General features: G+C 39.1%; 1 protein-coding gene across 23 annotated transcripts in view; it reads left to right on the top strand.

Annotated features, from left to right (window-relative positions):
- Elavl2 (ELAV like RNA binding protein 2) overlaps positions 1-24,489 on the top strand; it is a 156,675-nt gene that overhangs the window by 77,035 nt on the left and 55,151 nt on the right. For 10 of the 23 annotated variants that reach the window (XM_036178820.1, XM_036178818.1, XM_036178819.1 and 7 more), the window contains exons 2-3: positions 10,978-11,068; positions 13,784-14,027. In XM_036178820.1, the coding sequence (XP_036034713.1) occupies positions 10,997-11,068; positions 13,784-14,027 (316 nt within the window). In that variant the 5' untranslated portion in view covers positions 10,978-10,996. Of the gene's footprint in view, positions 1-9,966; positions 9,987-10,977; positions 11,094-13,783; positions 14,028-24,489 lie in introns of those variants that run through there. The other 13 variants (XM_036178808.1, XM_036178811.1, XM_036178807.1 and 10 more) reach the window with 4 other exon arrangements.

Raw genomic sequence — 24,489 nt, 5'->3', positions numbered from 1 at the left:
CAAACTTTGAAAATAAGACAGAAATCTAGTTTAAATGCTAACTGTACTGTGCACTCTCTTGTTCTTCTCTAGCACTTTAAACATTGGGAAGCAAACACCTCATTTCTTTTTGCTCACATACATGTCTAAACTCTGTTGTTTAAGTTAGAAGTAGTTTCCATAGCAGCAGCTGACTTTGCCCTTTTATCTTTTCCTTAGTGAAACATTTAGCATAGGTCAGCCAGGATGGCTGGGAGTTCTGGAAGGTTTCCTTGTATGCCTTTGACTTCTTGGGGTTCAAGGCTACTCAGGAAGGGGGGTGGTTTGGAATGTTCATGTTTTGTGCACCTGTTATTCCCATCTGGCACAGTGCCTGGTATATCCAGTGGGTCAGGGAAATTGCTTTCTGACTTTTAAGTATCTTTTCTAGTCTTTTTTACAAGCAGACCTTGGGGGAAGAATGGGGGTATACACCTCACATGTGGTTTTGGTTTTATTTATGCATCTTTGTTGAGGTCCACTTATTTTAAACTGTAATGTGATGACAATATGGCATACCTATACTTGTCTTTGCCCCTGATCACTGAGGCTTGCATTGTTCTAGTGAAACCTTACAGCTAGGTGTTTATTGTTAATGGTGGTTCAACTAGATGCTTGGGCTTATACTGATATGCCTATAAAGATGACTTTGACTCATGCAGGTACATGAGGCTACAATGGAAAATCTTCCTCTTGGCAAGGAATATAGGCCTACATTGTTAACTAGGAGAGTGTTTACTTGCTTCCTTGATTTGCCTTCATGGCCATTTATCTACTTTGTGTGACTTTTTACACTTATGACAAGAAGACAAATTCATGTAAAGTGTATGATAGAGGCATGGGCGTCTAGAGGCACTGGATGATAACTATCTGGCCTAGTTCAGTGTTTCTCAGAATACTTACTGGAGGCAAGTGTGTCCCCCTCTTAGACTGATGTTCCTTTTAGTCAGAAGAAAGGTAGTGAGGATGTTGCAGATGAAAAAGAGAGGTTGAGTGACAGTGGAAAGCAGACTGGGAGTGGGTGGGACGACTGGGGATTTGTCAAGACTTTATTGTCAACCATGGGAGCAGTGGGCATGTGATGCAGAGGTAGGTGGGAGCAGGTCTAGTTGGGTGCCTTGCTGGGGAGTTGAGATGTTGTTTGTAGGCAGCATGGAGTCAGCAAAAGCCTTGCAAAGACACATTTGTAGGATGCTGACTATTTGGGCAGCTCTGTGTAGTTGGGGATTGGAAGGTGACTTGTAGATGGGATGAGTGAGGAAGCAAACAGTAGTTAGGAGCTTTCAATGGACTCCTGAGCCTGGTTTCAAATCTCATTTTTCTACTTTGTATCTGTGCACTTGCAATCCTCATTTATAGCTGGACTTGGTGGTACAGCCTTGCAAATCCTAGTTTTTTTGGGAGACTGAGGCTAGAGGATCATAGGTTCAAGGGCTGCCTAAGCTATACTATGAGTTTAAGGGCAGCCGGTGCAACTTAAAATAGACCCTGTCTCAAAATAAAAAGTAAGAATAGTGCTGGGGATATGGCTCACTCAGTATAACACATTCCCAGCAAGCACTAGGCCTAGCTTCCTTCTATAGTATGCACCCCTCCCCAGTCATTTGTAAATTAAAGATCATATATGTGTGTATATATGCATATGAAGATGAAATGAAACTATCTTCAAATTATCAGACATAGACTAAGTAGTCAATAAATGATAGCTTTTTTCTTCCACTTTTTCGTTTTAGTCAAAATTCATTGAATTCTAACAACCTCTTTTTGTACCAAAATTATGCAAATCCTGTGGAGAATTCAGAATGCCTTATTTTTCTTTTAATTAAACATCTCAGAACCACAGTTAATGCAGGCTTATAAAAAAATCATGTTTAAATGTAGGTTGTTTGACAGCCATGATGGAAGAGACATAATGAAACGAACTGAGTGGCCTTGCACATCTGGATCGGTTCCCTGACTGTGGACACATCTGGTGGGCACATTCAGTCTATTCTAGAGTATGTTCCTGGTTGGTCTCCACTTGCCAGTGGCGGGAGCAAATGGTTGGCTCATCCTTGAAGCCCTCATTTGTGAAAGAAGCAGAGTGGGTGGTGAGTTCTGAGGGTTGAAGTTCTAAGAGACTGCTGTGCAGTTGAGGATGAAAAGACCAAGGTGGGAAGGATGGAAGCCAAGTGCATATAGTTTAAAAAGTAAGGTAAATTAAAATAGATAAGTCTGTAATTCAGATGTGAAATGCTTGGGCTATTGGCATCCCATATTTTTAAATATAGTGTTTGGAGATCTGGGGTTAAAAATTATAGCAATTTAAGTAAAAATTCCCATCTTTCTTAGTCACCGTTTGTGACTGTGCTAAATGTAGTTTAACATAGCATCTGCTTCAGAGGCCCAGGACAGGACTGACAGAGATGACAGTCATGATTAGGAAAGTACTTTCTGTCCACAGTGTTCCTTTTCATATGAGAGTCTTCAGAAATTCTTGTCTTTTTGCCCATTTAGATGTTGGTAGGTATGGGAGGGGTTATCCAACCCTTAACCTGAAAGACTGATAGATTTTCTACAATAGCATTTGAAAGAAATATTTCCCTTTTCCTTTTGTCTAATGATAATCCTAACAGTCTGATACTCATTAAGCACTTTAGTTTGTAAAGTGCTTTGACATATTATCTGCTTAATGTTTGTACATAACGAAAGCATTTAAAGGAAGTTGGTCCCTTAACCCCCCCCCCCCCCCCCCCCCCCCCCCGCCACCTGTTCACAGAATACAGATGATTTGAGGGCTAAATGTGTTTCTGGCTTGAGTCTCAGGAAAGTTTTCTTAGGTTCAAGGAACCTTTGATTACGTCTCTACCTTCTTTCACTCCTTACAGTAACAAGATAGATCCCTTTCTCAATAACTTTTAGAACTATATTTCTATGTAATTACACAGGTGATACTGTACATAGAGACTTAGACATTTGCCCCACTGTCAGGTTCTAACTTAACCCTGTGAACTTGTAGAGACCTACTGATGTGAAGATGAGGTGGGAAGTAAAACGCCCACATAAGTGAGTGGAGAAGCTTTTCACTATGGCACTTGTGGGACATGACCCCCAAAAGACCATTTGAAAATACAGATATTTACATTATAATTCATAACAGTAGCAAAATTACACTTATGAAGTAGCACAATGAAAACTGCTTTATGGTTGGGGGTCACCACAACATGAGGAACTGTATTCAAGGGGTGCAGCATTAGGAAAGTTGAGAATCATTGCTCTATGAGAGGGCAGGGGACATTGACTGTAGCACCTTGACTCGTTTGCCTATTAAGAAGGATATCTGGACCCATGTGAGTGGTGGGATCAGTAAAGTATGAGGATAAGAAGTGTCTTCCTGTTTTATGGTGCATAGCATCACTCATTTGAGCTTTAACTCTTGTGTACATTCTTAGGCAGCAGATTAACTAGAAATGTCTTTGGGATGTTCTCCTTCTGTACTGTCCACCATTGGAATTACAAATAAAAATACCATGTTAATTGAATGCAAATTTTTGAAATGTAGTAAATAGCTGGGAGTTTAAGTACCATAACAAGTCACAAATGTACTTAAGCCTTTTTTTGCTAGCTGGGATGTTGGTTTTAAAGAATTCTGCCATTAGGGAGTCAGCAAGAGAGCTAGACCAAAGGAAATAAATAACTTTCTTGGTGTGAATCTTGATTTTGAAGATGCCTCAACTTACCTTGCTAAGTAATTCATAGTTCTATGTCTAAATTGAATGCATATGCCCTTTGGGACTTTACACAATTTAAAAGAAAAGTGTTACATAAGTAAATATCAGTAAGTGAGATGGTTTGATCCACTTTTCAGAGTCAAGGGTATATGGCTCACCATGGACAAGGAAGCAGGGAGGACATTGCTTTGCATTCTAACTGCTTGAATTCAAACAATCACCAAAACATTTATCATGTGCTAGGGACTAAGAATACAAGACTAATAAACAGAGAAAGGTTTCTATATAGAGAGAAGCACCTTAAAGAGAAGGAAAAGAGTCTCAGGAAGCCCAGCATAAAAACCAGGTATTAAATCAAGCTATTCTCTGCAAGTATTCTTTACAGTGGATTCTTCAAGTAAGAATTCAGTATTCAATTCTTTTATAGGAAACGTAAAATCAACAGCCATTTAATTTCAAACTTTGAACTAAAGCCATACAGCATGGTTGTGGACGTCTGCAACCCCAGTCCTCGTGGCTAAGCATAAGGACCAGGATGAGTTCGAAGGCATCCTGGGCTGCTTTGTGAGACCTGATTTTAAAGCACTACCATTCCAAAACAGTTGATTTGTATTATGAGTCCATTTTAATCAGTCAAGATTCAAAAACAAGAATCATCTCAGTTTCTCCCTAAAGTTTAAAAATTAAAAATGGCATTTCCTGAAGTGAAAGCACACTCTTCTTCAACAGGGCCATTTGCTCTACTGTGGAATAGTGAAATTAAGTCGTAGGTTAGCTGGGTCTTGGTTACAGCATGGAATATACTAAACTTTTAACTTCTGGTGATGAATCATTGCTACCTACCTCATTCTTTCATCCTAACCTTAGTGGGCCTAGATAATTTCCAAGCCATTATTTGGCTGCAGAACCTAAAAGGGAACATAAGTATAATGAAAATAAAGTCAATTTTGCCTTTCATTTCTGTAGCAGGGTTGTTTTATACAGGCAGATAGATGTGAACTGCTAAATTAAGACAGTTCATATAGTAATCAGCACAGAAATTGGATTAACTTCACATTCTTCTACAGAAATCACAGCTATCAGGAGAACTCCCTTAGGGTAGAACACATTGTGAAAGGCTGATTGGAAATCGTCATATTAATCCCAGTAGTTGAGTGTTTTCATAAGGTAGGCTAAAAACATAGTTCGTCTGTAAGATAGAGACACTGAAATGCTCTGTCATAATTGAGCTCCAGAACAGGAGAAATGTTTAATCTTAAAGGGAATATAAAAGACAAGAAAGGCTTATGGACAGAAATACCACTTTTTAACTCACAACTGTTAGAAAGGGCCATAGCTCTCCATCTGGCCACTTGGGGTAACATTTTACTTTTCACTGTCATTTAAAAGGACTTAGAAAAAAAATGCTATAGTTAGTGTTTAAGCCCAGGCCGTTTATAACAAAATAAAGGAGGTATCTGAAATATCAGCTGGTTGAACAAGGTATATGTTATTTTCTTAGTAATACTGCAAGGCTACAAATATTTCTGTAGGACTTCAAAGAAACTGAAACCAGAGATACTATCCTAGGACACACAAGCCTTACACTGCATTAAAGCATCATGGGGAGCAAAGCAATGAAGTGTATGTAGCCCTTGAGCTATATGCTTTCTCCTAAACATATCCAGGATCTGATGGTTTTCCCCTGACAACACCTTGGTCAGAGTCACTGCCTTTTTTACATGTCTGGGTTATTGTGGCAGCTCCTTGCCTGGCTTAACTGCTTCCAGACTTCCTGTGCCCTCCTGTTCTCCCACAAAGTTAACTTCACAGAAACCTCATGCTACTCTTTGACTTGAAACCTTCTTGTGGTTTCTTTTCTTCTGATGGCCTTCAAGGTCCTATGTAGTCTGGCCTCTTCGCCTCTTTGACTGGTCTCTCACTCTAGTGTATCTCTTTCCTTACTGTTCTGCACAGCAGCCTAACTTTGACCTGCCTGGAATATTTTCTTGGTAGTCTAGTGGAGACAACAGTTATTTTCGGTTACATCCCAAATTGCTGTAACATAACAAGTAGCAGAACACAGCACATGTCACTGCTGGACAACACTGTAAATCAGAAATCCACTCAAAGTAGATCTGAGACAGCCAAGGGAAAGTTCCCCCAGGAGGCTTTAGGGAAAAATGTTTCCTCATCTGTTCTACTTACCAGGGTCTGGCTGTGAGGTCCTTCTGATGCTGTGATTTCCGGACAGTGTGACTTTCCCACTCCCTGCTTTGACTTGTAAGAATCATTGCTAATCCTCTGCAACCACCTGCATAATATAGGACAATATAATGTTTATAAGATCAGTTGATTAGCAAACTTAATTCCACTGTGTAACATGACATATTCACAGACTGAGAAGAGAGTGGGATGTTGGACATTTTAGAGAGACTTTTATTCTCCCCATGTAGCAGCCAGGTCACTTCTCTGAAACCTTGGCTCAAAGCTTATCTTCTCAATGAGACCTGCTGTTTATTCCTTGAGACTGCCACCATTATTTCCACATTTTTAGTCCACTTCCTCTGCTCTGCATTTTCACTAATTTCAACGCATACTTTCTCTGTCTAATAGACCACTTTCCTATATGTGTTTCTTCTTGCTTAGCTGTACATATGTCCGTGTCCGTGTGTCCGTGTGTCCGTGTGTCCGTGTGTCCGTGTGTCCGTGTGTGTGTGTGTGTGTGTGTGTGTGTGTGTGTGTGTGTGTACACCCTGGTACTTCTTTCTTGTAGTCAGTTCCTCAAGCACCTAAAGCTTCCCTTAGATCCTAGGAGGTGCATGAAGATGTTTGTTGAATGGATGACCAGGATGGGAATGGTGAGCAGATCTTTTTAATTGGATCTTTATTTTCCCATTGGCTAACATGATTGACTGTAATAAGCTTAGAACAAAAGGAAGGATTTGGGGCCCTGTACTCATCTTAATCCACAAATCTCAGAGCCTTTAATCCTTCCAGCTCTGGAACTCCAAACCTAGACTGATATCAAGAGAGACTTGTTTGTATGTAGATGCTGTAAAGGCCAAAAGACAGTATTAGCTGCTAAGGAAAGTTTCTTGTGGTATGTTGGTCTTTTGATAAGCTCAGGGCTAAGTATCTGAGTCTGAGGTTGAGGAATTCATGGAGCTGAAGAGATAAAGTGTGGTATAAGGTAGAGAGTTGATGGAAATTTGATGATCTTGCAGACTCTATGAAACAAAGAACTTTGTAGAGAACACACTAACTGTTGTTCATTCTTGTGACTCGTGGGTTATCTCTGATTTCAAAGCTTGGTTGAATATTCTTGTTTACTTCAATAAACACAGCAATGTATCATGAACATGTCATTGTAAGGATTTCAGTGGGGGATGACAAAGCATTCACTGCAGGCATGGTGACCCCATCTGTCCTCAGGATACTTATTCTGCTCTCATCATGCATGTCACTGCCTACTTTGTGCTCCAATTCTTTACTCTGAGTTCACTAAAGGAGGGTGTTTGATTAGGTAGGATTCCACTGCCCCCTAGCTATATCTTTTAAACATTAGAGACAGGTGCCTTCTTTTCACCTTGTAACTTGAACTTGGTGTTTAGAGGAAGTCTTAATATGCAGAGGGAAGACAATGAGCTGATTCTGCCCTGGTGGTGTGCACCTGGAGATAATTGAACTTGTAGTCCCAAGTGAGTGTGGAGTCCAAGGTCATTGTTTCCAAACTGGATGTTTTAGTCTGAGAGAGATGCTTGTCCTTGCCTCTAGCCATGATTCTTTTTAGAGACATCATCTGTATTTGTCTAACATTCTTAGCCAATATCAAATTAAAACCATTTAAGACCTGTGACTTAAGAATAATGGGTTTGCATAAAAATCTATTTTCTGTTTGCATTTACTCTTGGCTTTTGACCATTTTGCTAAGTGATCCCTAAATCTCACTATAGTGAATCTCTATAACTGTACTGGACAAAGGCATGGAACTTACCTGTGCAATGTTTCAGGTTTTGTTTTGACTTGTATTTTATAGATGGCAAGTTGAAATGACAGGTTCTTGAGGTCAAAATCACACCACTGATCACTTCAGAAACAAATGATTTCCTTTGCTGAACCATGTAACAGGAATTTGGATTTCAGTGGGTGGGAGTGGCTGGTAGAATGCACCCAAATTGGAAAATATGCTTTCATTGTTGCATTTATTGTGAAATACATTAAGTGGGATAGAGAAACAAGCTATTGAGTTTGCAAGCATTCAGGACAGTGTGCGAGTCCTGAGTTTTGAAATTGCTCTTGTTCTTTCCTTGTATGGATCCTTCAAAGGGAGTGGGGTTATCTTAGAGGAGATTCATGAGCAAAGCAATGAGTAAGGACAAGGCTCAGATGTCCAAGGTTGCTAAAAGTAAAGAATGCGGAGTGCTCAGTTTCTGTATTAAATATCTAGTGTTTGATTTGACAGACAGAAGATGGCTATTGATGGCTTAGGAAAAGCTTCCTGGAGAAGTTAGTGTGAATTAGGATGAGGAAGGACTTTTGGAGAGGCTGTAAATAACTTGGGTTCTCCGGAGGAAGTATGAGCTTACATCAGTTTTATTTAATCCCCAACCCCTTTAATGTGGTCGTTACCAAACCCTGGGACTTAGCTCATGATAGATCAGTGCTGTACCCCTGAAGCGAATTCCCAGCCTGGGAATCACCATTCCCAGGATGGTGAACATAGCAGTGGAGGGAGATGTTAGGCCAGACTGAACCAGCCTTACTGCTATGACTGACTGTGCACTTCTCGTCTCTATATTGGGTAGTGTTGAGGCTTTAGAATCCCTTTTCCTAGCTTGGTCATAACACCAGGTGAACTCAGTGAGAATTCTTAGGATATTTTTAAGGTATTTTTGACTAGAGTCTGTCCTACATGGTGGCTGTCTGGAAGGGGTTTTAAAATAGCAAAGCTGATTACCTCAGTTTTCAGGTGTTTTTGTTGTTCTGTTTTTAAACTAGGGAGATTAGAAAATGGAGACTTTCCATGTTTTCATATGTGGTCAAGAAACTGGTGGGCCAATTTCTCATATTCTTAGAGAAATAAAGTAATAGTTTTGATCTCAGTACACTGTAATGTTAGCATAAAGTGCATGTAATTGAAAGAATTAAAAAAAAGGGGGAGGGTTAAACAAATGTGGAAAGTTCTAGTGCCTGTTGTAGGTAAACTATACAACCATGAAAAGATAGAGGCGACTTTTCTCCCTTCCCCATGAGATCAATGCTCCCATTAAACTGTTCTTCACCATTATCTCTTGTAGCTCAGTGCAAGTATAGAATATTCTAGATTAATCTATGAGACTGTCTTTTCATAAGTTATTGCACTGAGAATAACAGGATGGAAAGCAGTCTGATTTGGCACAATTGATGTCTAAGTTAAGAGGTGAACATATATGAAACATTTTTTTAAGCCTTAAAATTAATGGCTCCGTTTCACTGGAATGTGGCTTTTTTTTCTTTCCAACAAGCCTCAGAGCCAGTGGATTCTATAAATAGTGCACAGCCGGGTTGTCTGTGGTAGATTGAGTGGAGCAGAATCACCTGTCCTTAAGTGAAGGGGAAGTAGCTTTACATTTTTAGTAACTGGATTGTTGGCCAGCATAAAGGTAAGGGCCATGTGAGCAGCTTATTTATAACTTCTCATAAAGGTGTGTGTCTGCCTCAAGCGGAGAGACTGTCTGGGTGCTGGGAACGTAAAAGTGCAGTGGAATCATTTTCCATCAGCAGCCTTTCTGACTTAGTCGTTCAGTAGAGACTGCTTGCATCCCTGGGGCCTTGCAAAGGAGGAGTGTCAGAAGATCAGTCCATTAGTGTTGTCCCCTATAGAAGACAGGGGATGTTGCCATTGAATCTGGTTTTATCCATAATTTTTAGATAAGGAGGGATCTATGGGTATTAACTCCTGAATTTATCCTGGATATACATCTTGTCTTGGTTTAACCTGTTGGGTATGGTTGCCCTACTCCATCACTGGGCTTTTGTCAAACCGTTTCATGGTTATAAAACACTTTACTCTCTCAGGTTAACTGTAAGATGAACTGTAAGATTAAGAACACAGGGTCAGACTGACTTCTCTGGCTACAGTGGGAGAAAGGAAGAACAGCAAAGCATTTTCATGCATCCAGCGAGGAGTCTTTAAGTCCTTTCATAGATGCCAGAGTCCACTCCATGTTTGCATTCCACGTGGATCATGTACAACCAGGCTTTCAACTCTGAAGTTGAAAACTTGAAATTACTAATGTAAGGGGACCTTTTTTTTTTTTTTCCTTCAGTCTTCCTTTGTTCATTATTGTTTCTGAGCCTGAGTTTTCTGCTTGCTACATTGGTCATTTTAAACGTGGATGTATAGCTAAAAAGTAAACTTTGGGCCACTAGCACAGCTCTGTTTAGTTTTCAGGCACATTGAAGTAATGGATAAACAGCTCAATAATGCTATTGGTGGCCCCATGGCAGCACTCATTTCAAAGCATGCTGGATTCACAAATTTACATATTATGAAAATGTTCATTTGATTTCCTTCAGGGACAAAGCTGACGTCCTATGCAATTATTACCCCCCCCCCCAAATCGTATTTATTGGTCCAATTCTTTCAATTGAAAGATGCTGGTTTATTACCTCTTAGTATATGTAAACTGCTTTTGGTGAAGCTGGTAGAGACTAGTTTCACTGTAGTGGGAGAATAACCACAGGGGGCTTGGATTCTCTTTTAATTTGAAGTCCCAGGATTAGGATCATGTGTAGTATAATGTAACAGTGTGGGCAAATACAGCTTCACTTCATGTCCCTTTAATATTTAGGGGAGAGAGTGCTTTTGTGCAAAGCAATCACTTATGAATTGCTTGACTGCTTTTCTCACTAAAATTTTACTCACATTTCCTCCCTTCTCCCACATCCCTAAGAGAGGACTGCATGTAGTATTTTCATTTTATTTAATTTAAAAACATTTTTTTGAAATGGAATTTAAAGTAGTTTTTAAAGATAGATGCCAAGATAACTAGTTAATATTGTTTAAAATCAGGTTTTTAATTACAAATACTTACATTTATGCAAGAAAATTACATGTGGAAATAAATTTGGAAGGATTAGATTGGAATTGCCTCAAATTCAATTAAGCCCCACTGCATGGCCGTGCTGGGAGTATGAAGACAGTCACTGTAAATCTGTGCAAGCTGACGTGTTGCATTACCTTGCTTTAATCTAACGTATGGTACTTTTTGTGTCCATATTGCAGACGGCAACTCCAAACTAACATGGCAGTCAGACTGTGTGATGTGGCTTCTCTGCTTAGAAGCGGTTCGTGGGCAGCAGAGCCTTGGACCGGGGTCTGTGGGATTTTTCTTAAATTCTGTAGGCTACTTTTTTTTTAGCATGTTGCAGAAGTGCCGAGGCCATACCAAACACTTGAAACTTTAATTTGGCATACTAATCATTCTTACCTTCTATGGTATGGCCATCATTAAGAATGTCAAAGCACATTGCAATTTTAACCGTGGTAGTATATGTAGATCAGAACCGTGCTGTTGTTATATGTAACTGAAATAATTGAAATTAGGATTTAGTGCAGACTCAAAAGAGTGACAAGTTTTTTTTGAAAAAACAAAAACAAACAAAAGTTTTGGTATGGTCTGAATACTAAGTTACCATAATTCTTTACATTCTGTTTACTATGTATTTTTTTGGTTACTACATTTTGAAGTTATTTACAACCTTAATGCTAAAAATTTTTGAAATTGTAAATCTGGCTGAAAATTATTTGCCCAGTAACTGTTGGAAGACTGTGCATTCTGTGAACAGTTGTGTTGAGCCTATCAATGGAATATGCATTATTTGGAAAATATAGCACATTAGTATCATTTTATTCAGAGCAGATGGTCCTATAGCTGAGAGATGCTGTGATTCTCAGTGCACACAGCCTACTGCAGCTGTTCACTTGAATGTTGGCTTAGGAGCTCATTCTTGCCACCTGAACGTGGAAATAAATGTGCAATTAAGTGAGAGTGTTTGTTGTCCTTATTAAACCCTGTTAATTTCAGTCAATGAACATTTATACTTCACACGACATCCCAATGAGCTCTAGTCCGAATCTCACATTTGGGGTTCTTGTACTTTGTGCACATACCCTTACTTTTGAGTGGTAGTTTATTTTAATAAGCCTTGGCCACTCTCCTTTTGCAGGTCATTTTTTTTTTTTTTTTATAGTTGTGGAGCAGAGGTAGCCCTATGAGGATTTTGCTGTGAAAATAGTAATTCACAACTAACCCACAAACTGGAACAGTCACTCTTGTAGTAACAAAATCTGAAGCCTCCCTTCTCATTTTCAAGTACGTTGTCAACTATAATATCTTGAAATATTTTGATTTTTTTTCAAAATAAGTCCAAAGAGTTATTTATTACTCTTTAAGTATTCACTGAGAATACTTACCCAAGAAAAGTAGTCTCAAACTTGATGGGGGGGGGGGGATTTGTTTCTTGGGAAAAGAAATGAAGCTATGGAGAGGTTACAACTTATTTGACTATTTCCTGACTACTCTGCTCGAGTCTGTTTTTATCCCCACAGCACTGATTCTTGTCCAGTCTTGACCAGTCTGGAGCTGGTCAGTTGACCGGTCTGTCTGGTACTGCTTTCTTATGTAAACATCTCTTGGCAATAGAGATTTTATATCTGTAGACGTACCCTTTTATTTTTCTTAGAAAATTTGAATTTGAAAAGACGTTTTCCCTATTCCCTTAATAATCAGCCATCTTTCCCTTCTGCTTTGCTTTTTTCCTTTTATCAAATTCTTTGCCTTTCCTATGTTAAAGCCTCCTAAAGCTAGCATGCTCTCATTCAGAGTTGTCAGGTTTGAGCAGTTCTTTGGGGAGCTGAGAGGTGTATTGGATGAGACAGAGTATAATCTTTTCATTGATGCTTTGAGTTTTGAATTCCCCCATAGTCTTGGCTGTCCAAAGTTGGACAGTTATTAGAAAATGCTTTTGGAAAACTTGAGGGTTGTGGTTTGTGACTCTTTTGTTCAAAGACCATCACATTGGTTTTAGGAGACATATCTCAAATTGTATAATAACTGATTTTTAGAGTAGTTGGAACTTGTGAGGAAATTTCCCCCTATGCTGCTATTCATCTGCTGTTTGGTTTGTGGACACCTTATTAATTGCACTTTCAACAGCCCTGGGCTGGCCTGTGTGGAGAAGTTGGTGTATTTATATTGTTGCTTTGGTGAACTTGATATGTGTTTTTGGTCTTAAAATTAGAGTCAAGGCAAAATATTATCCTGAATTGTTTGTGGATTCTGTTTTGATGCTATAGATCAGTTACTTGTTGGTGGTCACCAGCTGCCAAATTGACAAGAATGGCCGAATAGTCTACAAATGTAGACAGAATATTCATAGCTCTACTCCCAAGATAATTTACCCTTTCACTCCTGAACATATAACATCTATTTTTTTATTTCTTACCAATGATAGAGGTACAGAATAATGTTAATAAAAAACATTTCAGTATGTAACCAAAACAGTACATGTTGACAATTTTATTTTTGAAAGTACCTTTGCTCCTTGATTTTGTTAATGGATGCCTGTCAGTCTTAGATAATTGACTCTTACGAACTGAAGAATCCTCTTCAGAGTTAATGTGTCATTTTTTTTTTTTTTTTCCGTTTGTTTTGGCAGCATGTTAAGCATTTTTATTTTTAGTCAGGATGCAGTTCTGTGCTCTTTGGTATTAAATTGCTTCCTCTGTGGACCACTGCAGGTGAGTTGAGGGTATATGTCTAGACCCAGGATATGAGTCTAGAAGATGTTTAAGATTGAAATTGTGCTCATGTGCATGTATGGAATATGTATGTAGAAGTATAATTGTAGACCTAAATTGAATAGCTTAATATGAAATACAGTTAGCATAGGTGCTGCACTTTTGTTGAAGCTTTATTGTAATTTCAGCAAAACGACTTTGTTTAGTAACAAGTGTTTAACTCTTGGGTGGAATCTCAAATAGCTTGTGAAATATGAATTGTGACATTTCTTATTTTCTCTGTTTTTAGCAGGTAATTGCTGCCATGGAAACACAACTGTCTAATGGGCCAACTTGCAATAACACAGCCAATGGTCCAACCACTGTAAACAACAACTGCTCCTCACCAGTTGACTCCGGAAACACGGAGGACAGCAAGACCAACCTAATAGTCAACTACCTTCCTCAGAACATGACACAGGAGGAGCTGAAGAGTCTTTTTGGGAGCATTGGTGAGATAGAGTCCTGTAAGCTTGTAAGAGACAAAATAACAGGTATGCAATTTTATGTAGATGGGTAAAATGTATAGAACCATGGGTCAGGGTATGAGAAAATAACTTTGTATGTATAAATCATTAAGTGCTGAAGCTTTATATACCTAGATTCTCTGTTATGATATAAGCAATATGAAACTAGTTTTAAGGGTTTCTTTTAAACCATAAAATGCTTTTGGGGGCTGTATTTTTTATTTTATTTTATTTTATTTTTTTGCTGTTTTTTTAAAGACAGGGTCTCACTCTAGTACAGGTTGGCCTTAATGTGGTCCATGCTGACTTTGAATTTGTAGTAGTCTAATATTAGCGTGCTAAGTGCTGAGATTGCAAGTGTGAGCCACCATGCCTAGACAGCAGTATGTATTTTAACTGGACTCTGACTATGTTCTGGGACAGTGCTTTTGTAAAAACATGTGTGTGATAGCAGCATTCAGGTTAGCCTTTGTTTTTTCAGTACCCCTGACCTTGCATAACTGAGCATTTCAACAGTAGCCATAAGGAGAATATTTTGTTTTAGAAAGAAGGGGGAAAAAAACCTTACGTTATTCTTTGCTTTGGTCTTTATGCTTATAACATGTATGATAAAGTACTGGCTAATACATTGTCACTACCTAAACAATTGCACTGATAGAATTAGAGACTAAAGGGACTTTATGCTATATTCCTTGACAAGGAAAGACTATGTAGCATGAGCATCCTTTTTATTGTAAAGAGGAAGAGAAAAGGGTAAGAAATTGGGCCTAAGTGGTGGCCCGTTTGGCTGAATTTGAGTACTAGGTATTTGAAAAATCTCAGATGCTTTTTTAAAACAATTGAGTAAATTCTTATTTAAACTCAAACCTATTTAACAAGCATGTTCTTGGGACAGAATGTTAATGTTTCCTACTAGAATTGTTTTAAAATGCTAAAACCATATGATATTAAGTATAGATACACCTTGTAGGTCTTTCATGTTGTGAGATTTGGTAGAGCATCTATTGCTTTATGCAGTTTATAAACAAACTTACCAACTGAGTTTTTGTTTGGTTGTTTTTTTTTTTTTTTTTTTTTTTCCATGACTGTTTCTGTGTGTTGTCCTGGCTTGTCCTGGCTTGTCCTGGAACATGCTCTGTAGACCAGGCTGTCAGGCTGGCCTTGAATTCAGAGAGATCCACCTACCTCTGCCTCCAGAGTGCTGGGATTAAAGATGTGTGGCACCATCTCCTGGCCAAACTATTTGAAATGAATAAATGTTTCTTAAAAGTGGTGTGAATGATGGGGGCCAGAGGTGGACTGCTTAACTGGTCATGTGACCATGGACAAGTTAGTTCTTGGCTTCACCTCTAGTTAATTTAAATTGAGGGTATCAATCATACTGGGGTCATTTAGGACTAGTTGAGATGATACTTTGAGCAGCTCTGTAATTGAGGCCTTGGTACTCATTTTTTAAAGATCTTTAAGTGCCAGGATTCAGTGTCTGTGATTGAGCCTCCCTGTTCTGTTCCCTGATGCTATAGATTGAAGGCCACAAATAGTTTATCTGTTCCCCTCAGATTAAAAAGAAACCCGTTGCTTACAATGCATACTGAATAATCCTGTCCTTAGCTAATTATAATCCTGTCCTTAGCTAATTATGTTGCTTCTGGGTTCACCATAGTACTAGGAGGCTGCTGAAAACTCAAACTCAAATGGATCACATTTTCCTTCAGTCCTTTGTCTGTGTGTGTTGGGAGTAGTGCATAATGGGGATTGAACCAAGGTCTTCATGCACACTGTTGGCAAGGTTCTGTCACTGAGCTACATTTTTGTCCATTTTCAAGTTTCATTTACAAACTGAGGACTAGCAGTATATCAAATTAATAGAGAGATTTTGAAAGTTGGGAAAGGTAGAAAACAATTCTGTCCCCTATATTGGATTTATCTTTAATTTTTCTAGTAAAGCTATTTTTTTGCTTATGGATTTTTTTTTTTTAGGCTACTTGAAATAAGTAGTAAAGTATGATAAATGGCATGCAGGCTATAATATCAATTTCTGTGATTTCTAGTTCGATTGCTTGGTGGCAACCCTACCATTATAAGATGAAGATGCTTGAATAGTATGTAAAAAAAAAAAAAATCACATTTCTTTTTTTATGATACTGGGAGTGGTAAGTGAAAATATTAAATAACTCATCCATCTTTCATATTAGACATTTGCCACAGAAAGCATCTGAGGGGATTTTCCACATCTTATCCCTGGGAAGACTTGAATCATCCTATTCTTTCAAAAGCTCTTTACAGGGTTGTTATGTAGCATAATGGGGTAAATTTGAGTTCTTAGTCTTCATATCTGTGCGCTCTTAGGCTTCAATGTGGTGAGCAGTGGTAATGGAAACATGTGACTTACCCCAGACACACGGATGTTGAAATTGATTCTTGAGGTCCCTCTGCTTCATTGTTCTTGTAGTCATGGAGATTTTCCGGATAGTATAATTTCTATTAAGATATCAGGTAAGCTGATGAACTCATAGTGGTGCGCAAAACCAGTGCAAGCCCATGCTAGAACTAATCCAACGTGGAGAAAAGAGTTGGGCACACGATCCCACCCCGAACTCTGGAGTGATTTGTGCTTGTTAGCTACTGAGAAAATAAGGGTCAGTTTTCTCTAAGAGTGTAGCTTCTGGTAAGTCGACTATACTCCAGTAGAAGACCATACATGTAAGAATATTTCGGGCAAAACATACTGGTCTTAAAGGGTTAAAAACATAACAACAAAGGGTACAAAGTTGGGTGGATAGAAGAGGCAGGGGGTGGATCTGGGAAGACATAGTGGGGTGAAGATGGCGAAAATGTGTTGCATTGAAACTCTTAAAGAACAGATAAAACATCAAGCTGGAACTGAGCGTGGTGCTCACCCCTTTAATCCCAGCACTCAGGAGGCAGAAGCATGCACATCTTTGAGTTTAACAGCAGCCTCGTCTACAGAATGAGTTTCAGGACAGCCAAGATCTATACAGACAATTCCTGTCTATAACTCCCCCCTCCCTGAAATAATAATAAAATAAAAATAAGATAAAATCAGAAGGCCCAAAATATTTTAGTATGGGATAAATTTAATATTTGCCAACAGACATCCCTCTTTACACTTCAATTTTAAATTTACACTTGAAGTTCTTCTAATAAAGTCACTGAAACAACCAAGGAAAAAAATTTTTCAGAGAGCAAGTAGCAAGTACAGAGAGTGCCACAGTGGGCATCATGGTAACACTGTACTTTTCCAGTTCCTTTCCTTTGAGAGAGTTTTTGGCAATGGAGCCCAGGCTGTTATGGAACTGGCCATCATCCTGCCTCAGTTTCCAAGTGCTGGGGATCACAAGTATGTGATACCCATAAATGCTTTGAAAGTTCTCAAAATTATCTAAGCATTTCTCAGAGAGTTTAGTCTGAGGTTCTTGCCTCTTGGAGTTTGATCAGTGATGATGTCTGTGCTCCTATGATGAACACAGTGGTAGGGAAGTGTAAGTCAAGAAGCCAAGTATTAGGAAAGACTAGATTCAAACAAAAACTCCAGGATCCCAGAGACCTTACAGGTGTCGATCATCCACTGTTAGGCATAACTCCTTGAATGTTAAGAGGTTGTTTCCCCCCCTTTACAGGGTGGTGGTGGTGGGGGGGGGGGGTGAAGCCCAATTCATAACTTCCTGAGAGCTTTAAAGCTGTCTTTTCATTCTTATTTATTCTACCAGAACACTGATTTTCAAACATTTTACAACAGGATTCTCCCCTCCTCCTTTAAAAATAAACACACTCAATCTTAACTCCTCAGGATTGAACTAGGTATGGTATTTTATTATTCTAATAGATACCTTCAATTTAATAGCATTTGTTTGCTACAATGAAATCAGTCATGGCAGACACAGGCTGTTTAGATGAATGTTAATTTGAAAATACAGCTCTGTAAATCAGTTATTATTTAGAACCTATAGAGTATCAGGTGATCAAGAAGAAATCTGAGACAAGTAGTTGACAACAGCAGAGTGACCAGTGGGTGGGTGGTAACTTAAAAAAAAAAAAAAATCCATTCTGAGCCTCTGTGTTATTTAATCATAAGGATAGTGGCAAGGCTGCATGTGTTCCCAGGAAATTTGTAGGTACCTATCTATCCTGCATAATTTATTTTGAGATTTTAGAGGCTAAATTTATGGAACTTTGATGAAAGCTTGCAGCATCTCTAACCATTAAAATATACCAGAGAAACTTGTGGATTTTATTAGTATATCATTAGACCTTATTATTTTTCATGTACATTTTTCCTTTCTAAAGGTTATGGTTAATCAGTCATCTCAAAGTATGATATTACAGTACAGAAACTTGTCCCAAAGATTTGGGAAAAGGTTTATGAATTTATTCCAGACTAATTTTTGTTGTGTACTTAAACTGTGTTTGAGGTGGTGGGGTATGGTGCATCTGCTTGTGTGTGTGTGTATGTTCACATGCTCCTTCATTCTTGAATATACATGAAGGTCAGAGCAGGACATCCAAATTGTTCTCCATGTTGTTGCCTCAAGATTGGGTCTCATTAAATGGGAAGCTTGTCTATCAGCCTTGGTGGGCTAAATAGGGATCTCTCAGAATCTGCCTGTCACTTAATGGGTTTTAAACATGGGTGCTGGAGAATTTGAACTCAAGTCTGGATCTTGAAGAACAAGTACTCTTGCCCATTGAACTCTTTCCAGCCCAGTTTTAAAATACTGACTTTTAATTCATATGTATTTGTATTTATACATATGAGAGTGTGTGTGTGTGTGTATGTATGCCTATATGAGTTTATATACAGCCATGTGAATGTAGGTACCTGCAGAAGCCAGAGGACATTGGATCCTTGGGACTGGAGTTATAGGTAGTTATGAGTCACCTCATGTGGATTCTGGAAAATGAACCTCTGGTCCTCTGCAAGACCAAAAAGCATTGTTAACTGCTGAACTTCTCTTCATCCCTGAACTAGGTATTTTTATAGAACAGTTTTTGGTGTTAGTGTTGATTAAATCTCATACAAAATTACTGAAATACACACACATGCACACACACACTTAAGAAGTTAGGTACACACACACACACACACACACACACACACACACACACACGCACGCACAAGAAGTTAGGTATACTATTATACCACTGTCAGAAAGGAAAATCTTCTAATCTGTTAGTTTTAATGTATGAGTACAGGAAATAAATGAAATTCGAAGTAGTACTTAGACAAAGGAATGAAAACATACCTTAAAAATGAAAAGTTTGGTCATCAAAAGATGATAAATTATAGGACACTGTCTAGGAAATTTACAGGGGGAAATAAAATAAGAAAGAGTTGTTTTAGCAAGGTATGTTTGTGTGAACTTGACTCACGTCTACCATCTGTAATTATCAGGGCATTCTTTTAGCTGGTGTAGGATAAGGGACACACGGAAACTGGGGAGAACCTGTGCTTCTCTTTTGGACAGAACAGGAGAGGGGAAGAGATCCCTTTTTGTATTTGTTGATTCTTAACCATCTTCAGCTTAAATAGTGCCTATGTAAGAGTGGACTATTTTAGGGTGATATTTGCTGGATTTTCCCCTCATATAGGAAGCTGAATTACCTACTACATTAATTATTTTTCTATTAGTAAGATAAACTGCCATGACCAAAAAGTAATTTACAGAGGAAGAGTTTATTTTGGCTTATAATTCTAGAGGGAGAATCCATAATGGCTGGCAAGGATGGTAAAGCTGGCTGACCACATCTCATCTGAAAGCAGGAAGCAGAGAAACAGCTAAAGTGGGATCAGAGAAACAGCTAAAGTGGGATAAGTTTATAAATTCTCAATGTGTGCAAAGAGTTAATAACTTCTCCAGTGCCACCAACTGGGGACCAGGTGTTAAAATACATGAGTCTGTGAGGTACGGTTCTCATCTAAAACAACCATACTTACCATCTCTTCTTTATAATGTGGTACGAAATCAGCCTGCTTTTGATGTTTCTCATTCACTCCTTTATAGATTTGACCATCCTAGCAGTAGCCTTTATTTTCTTAAACTTTGTTAAAATTCTGAATTGCCTGGGACTGTTTTGAGTACTATCGGGCTCTTGCCCTTGACTATTCCTGGATGGAATACTTGACCACCAGAGCTGGGCTTGTGCTTCAGTACTTGTCAGCTTCATCTGAGCTCTATTAAGGCTAATTGACTTTCACCTGAGCATGCTGCTGCTGCTGCTGCTGCATTCAGTTGTGGAAACCCTCCTGTGAAAAGGTCAACTTGAACAAATATGTCCTGGCATTTTGTTTGTGGATGTCATTTGACTTGTTAGTTCTGTGCACAGTGACTTAATTTTTATTTTTTACTTCTTGCCTTTTTTTTCTTCTTCTTAAAGTTTTAGAATGTTAAATTTGATATCAATTAGGGGCTCTCTTTATTGGACACACACACACTCACATACATTTTAATTAAGTTTTGAGGCAAGGTCTAACTGTATAGCTAGTACTTACTGGTCTTGAACTCACTGTGTAGCCAAGGCCAGCCTCAACCACTTAATCCTTTGGCTTCTGGCTTCTGAGTCCTGGGGATACAGATGTGCACTACCATACCCATCTTTGTAATCAGATACCTTTTGAGGGCTTTGAGCACTGGTAACCCTTCCCAGTATTATGAAGAAACAATTCTCAGTTAAAGGGACATATTGGGGCCATTGCTGTATAGTGTTCTCTTAGGCAATGTACCACCTTCATATCAGTTTTATTTGAGAACTTACCATAACTGTAATTTCAGTTAATTTTCCTATTTTGTACTTTAGACCTCATTGAAGGAAAGATTTTGCAAGATAGAGTTATTTACTTTAGGCTGTGTTTATGTATTCTCTAGCCCTATATTAAATGGGTGTGATGAGGATTTACCAAAACTTTCTATATACTAGGGTTATTTAACTTGTGATTACTACAAAATATCTCTTCTTGATAGAGAAGATAGTTTTATTCACACTAGTTTTGAAGGTTTTATCATATAAAGTCCATTCTTAGGGGCTAGGGAGATGGTAATAGCATGAGCTGAGCAAATATGAGGACCTGAGTTCAGTCTGGATCCTCAACACTTATGTGAGGAAGCTGAGTGTGGCTGTTGACACCTGTGACCCCACTGTAATGGTGTAACCTTAGGATCTTAAGAGTTCACTGGCCATCCAGCCTAGCTAAAAAACAGCAGTCTCCAGGTTCAGTGAGCAACCCTGTCTCCATCGAAAACAGGTGGAAAGTGATGCAAAGGACACCAGACATCCCCTGGGTCCTGTGCATGCATGCACATGCACATTCGAGTACACCCCCCCCACACTGTATTTTTTACATATGGGTTGAAGTCCAGCCTTGTAGCATGAATCTTAACAAGTTTTATTAATAAAATCAAACCCAGAGCCAGGTATTGGGGTGAATGCTGAATGATCAGAGAAGCAGAACAAGCCACAGCCACCTCACCTTGCCAATTCCTCAGCTGATCCTGTTTCCTCAGACTGGAAGCCTTTCAGTCCTCATCTAGAATGAATCTCAGCTGAACTGGTGCTCAAACGCCTAAAAGCTTAACCAGGCTAGTTCCTGGTCCTCATGCCTTATATACCTTTGTGCTTGCTGCTATCACTTCCTGGGATTAAAGGCATGTGTCACCATGCCTCGCTGTTTCCAGTGTGGCCTTGAACTCACAGAGATCCAGGCGGACTTCTGCCTCTGGAATGCTAGGATTAAAATGTGGGTGCCACTATTTTTTGGCCTCTATATCTAGTGGCTGTTCTGTTCTCTGATCCCAGATAAGTTTATTAGTTTATTAGGGTGCACAATATTTTGGGGAACACAGTACCACCACATAGCCTGGCCATTTGGCTTGTTTTATAGCCTTAATGGAATTGTTTGATCTGAAATTTAATTTGGTTTTGGGAAAACATCTCCAAATGGATTTATTATCTGAGAGTTCTTAGTCTCCCATGATCTGGGAGGGATGCAAAGCTTCTTTTCTAGCCTCTATGTGACCATCATCACTAGGAGGTGTGGGACAAAGTAGGAAAACTAAGTTAAAGGAGCCCAGAAAGTTGATGGATGCTAATACACCAGCCTTGAAGAGCTAGATCTCTGGTGTGTGGGGAGCTGCTCTGTGCATGCGTGTGTGCGTGTGTGTGTGTGTGTGTGTGGTTTAGAGGGACTCCATCTAACTCAAAGCATGAAGGTACCCTCAGCTAGACTCCCAAAGTGTGGGGTATTACTGACCTGGAACCTGAGCAGGTTGTTAAATATAGCCATAAGGTGTTGGTTGAAAAGTCTCGAGAGTGCTTGCTTGCATTTTAATGGATGCCCTCTTCTTATGATGACTATCCCTTTAACGTAAATCACAATACCCTTGCTAAAATTCTGATTTCGTCAACTAAGGCATTCACTTAGAGAAGTATGGAGAAAGCCGTGGCTTGGATGTAAAGAAGGCCAGTATTTCTGCAGTGTTAGCAGATTACAGGACTTAGAAGAAGAAAAAAAAAAAATGCTGCCTCTTTGTTTTCTTTTCTGTTGAAACATTCATTGAAAACATTTAAAGCATTGCTTCCTTCACTCACAGATTTTTACAGATTTCAGTCTGTGGGGATGAGGGCGAGTTCTGTGAGGGCATGGTTAACTTAGCAGATGTAGTTTTACATCTTGTTTGCCTTTTCTGTTAAGTCCTTATGCATGTTGTGAATTAGAGTTTATTTTTAGTTCTTAATGAGTCCTTTTCTCCTCATTGTACTTTTTGTTGGAATTCTGTTTTCAACATAGTGTTTTGATTTTAAAGGGAGCATGTGTACGACTTACCAATTTTGTATTTACACCCTCCTCCAGCTCAATTAAAATTTTATGTTTCTTGGTGTAGGGTTGAGAGATTTATTACTGTGCATTTGCCCTTGGTCTCTCATAGCTTGTTTGACCTTGGACTCTTACACTCAGGAAGTCATATCTTCCTTTTAAGATAAAGTTCAAGGGAGGTATAGATTCAGGTAAACTGTAAACCAGAATTACTGTGTGGTCTTCAAGGTCACTGGAAGGTTTATTTCCTCTTGTTTTAAAGTCCTCTTAAGGAGGACATTAACATTGGAGTCTACAACATACTGTCCTCTGAAATCTTCCTGACCTTGGTGCTAGTCTGAGAGATTTTCATAACCCAGCTGCAAAGACTGGTAGTTGCTCTTAGTCTGCTTTGTCCAAAGAGGCTGGTTGTGGTGGTAAACCAGTGGACACCTTTTTTGTAAAGGAAGATTACTAATGACATCCCAGTTTTATCCCTTGGAATGCTGCTTTTCCCGTGTGACCTGAGTGCTGAGGCAGCCCTCCGTAAACACAATGCCGAATGCTTTTGCTCTGTTGTTTCACGTAGTACTCACCTTTTCAAACATGATGAATTGGGATTCAGCGTGTTAATATCTCAAGGTTTTAGGCCAGGTTTGTTTTAAACCTATAAATTACTAGTGTTTCTAGGCTCTTATTTTTGAGGGGTAAGTTCATAAGTGTTAGAGAAGATGAAAATTAATAATTGACAATACTGACTTGTAACTTTTCAATATATATTCATTTCTTTCTTTTCTTTTTCTTTTTCTTTTTCTTTTTCTTTTTTTTTTAAGTACGAGAAGCCAAAAGCTTTGACAGAAAAACAAGGTAACATTCAGTAATCCTACTTTCACATTTTAGAGCATCCTAATCTAGACCTGGTGGTAAAAGTCTATACAAAGGGGCTAGAAGGCTGGGCTCAACAATTAAGAGCACTAGCTGCTCTTCCAGAGGACCCAGGTTAGATTCCTGATACCCACATGGGGGCAGCCCAACTGTCAATTACTCTAGTTTCAGAGCAACTTACACCCTCTTCTGGCCTCCAAGGCTACTAGGCAGGCATGTAATACACAGACATAATACCTATACACACAAAATACCAATAAATAAATCCTTAAAATAATAGATTCAGAGTCATCTGTGATTAGCTTCCTTATGCAGTTGAGGTTTTAGTCCTCTGAGTGAGGAACCCTGTATGTCTGGACCTGGTCGTCAGGTGAAGGGTACCTTGTGTTCTTTGCTGGCCGTGAGCCAGATGGCTGTTGTCCAGAGAGTCCTCCCTTCTGAAGTTGTTGCAGGCCAAGGTGAGGTATTGTAGACTCCCCAGTAGGAAGGGACAGACAAGAGTGAGAATTTCATTCTGTAACTTGGTGTTCCCATTTGCTACCCTCTTTTCCAAATCCTTTTCCATCAACTCTTCAAGAAATCTCTTTCAAACCCTCAGCGTGGAGCTGTTCCCCTAATCCCCAGACAGCAGGGACAGTTCCTGTAGTTAGTGTCTTCTTCAGATGCTGATATATGTGACCTTAGGAAAAAGTGATGAGTGGCTGTTTTCTGTCTTTTGCATCATGTTGAAGTGTACCACCAAGTAGAGCAGTCTTCCTCTTATATCTTGGGTCTGTACCTTGTATGCCTCCTGCC

The sequence above is a fragment of the Onychomys torridus genome, chromosome 2 (genome assembly GCF_903995425.1).
Source record: "Onychomys torridus chromosome 2, mOncTor1.1, whole genome shotgun sequence".
Lineage (NCBI taxonomy): Eukaryota > Metazoa > Chordata > Mammalia > Rodentia > Cricetidae > Onychomys > Onychomys torridus.
Note: the sequence above shows the minus strand (reverse complement) of the source record. Positions and strands in the feature narration are given on the sequence as shown.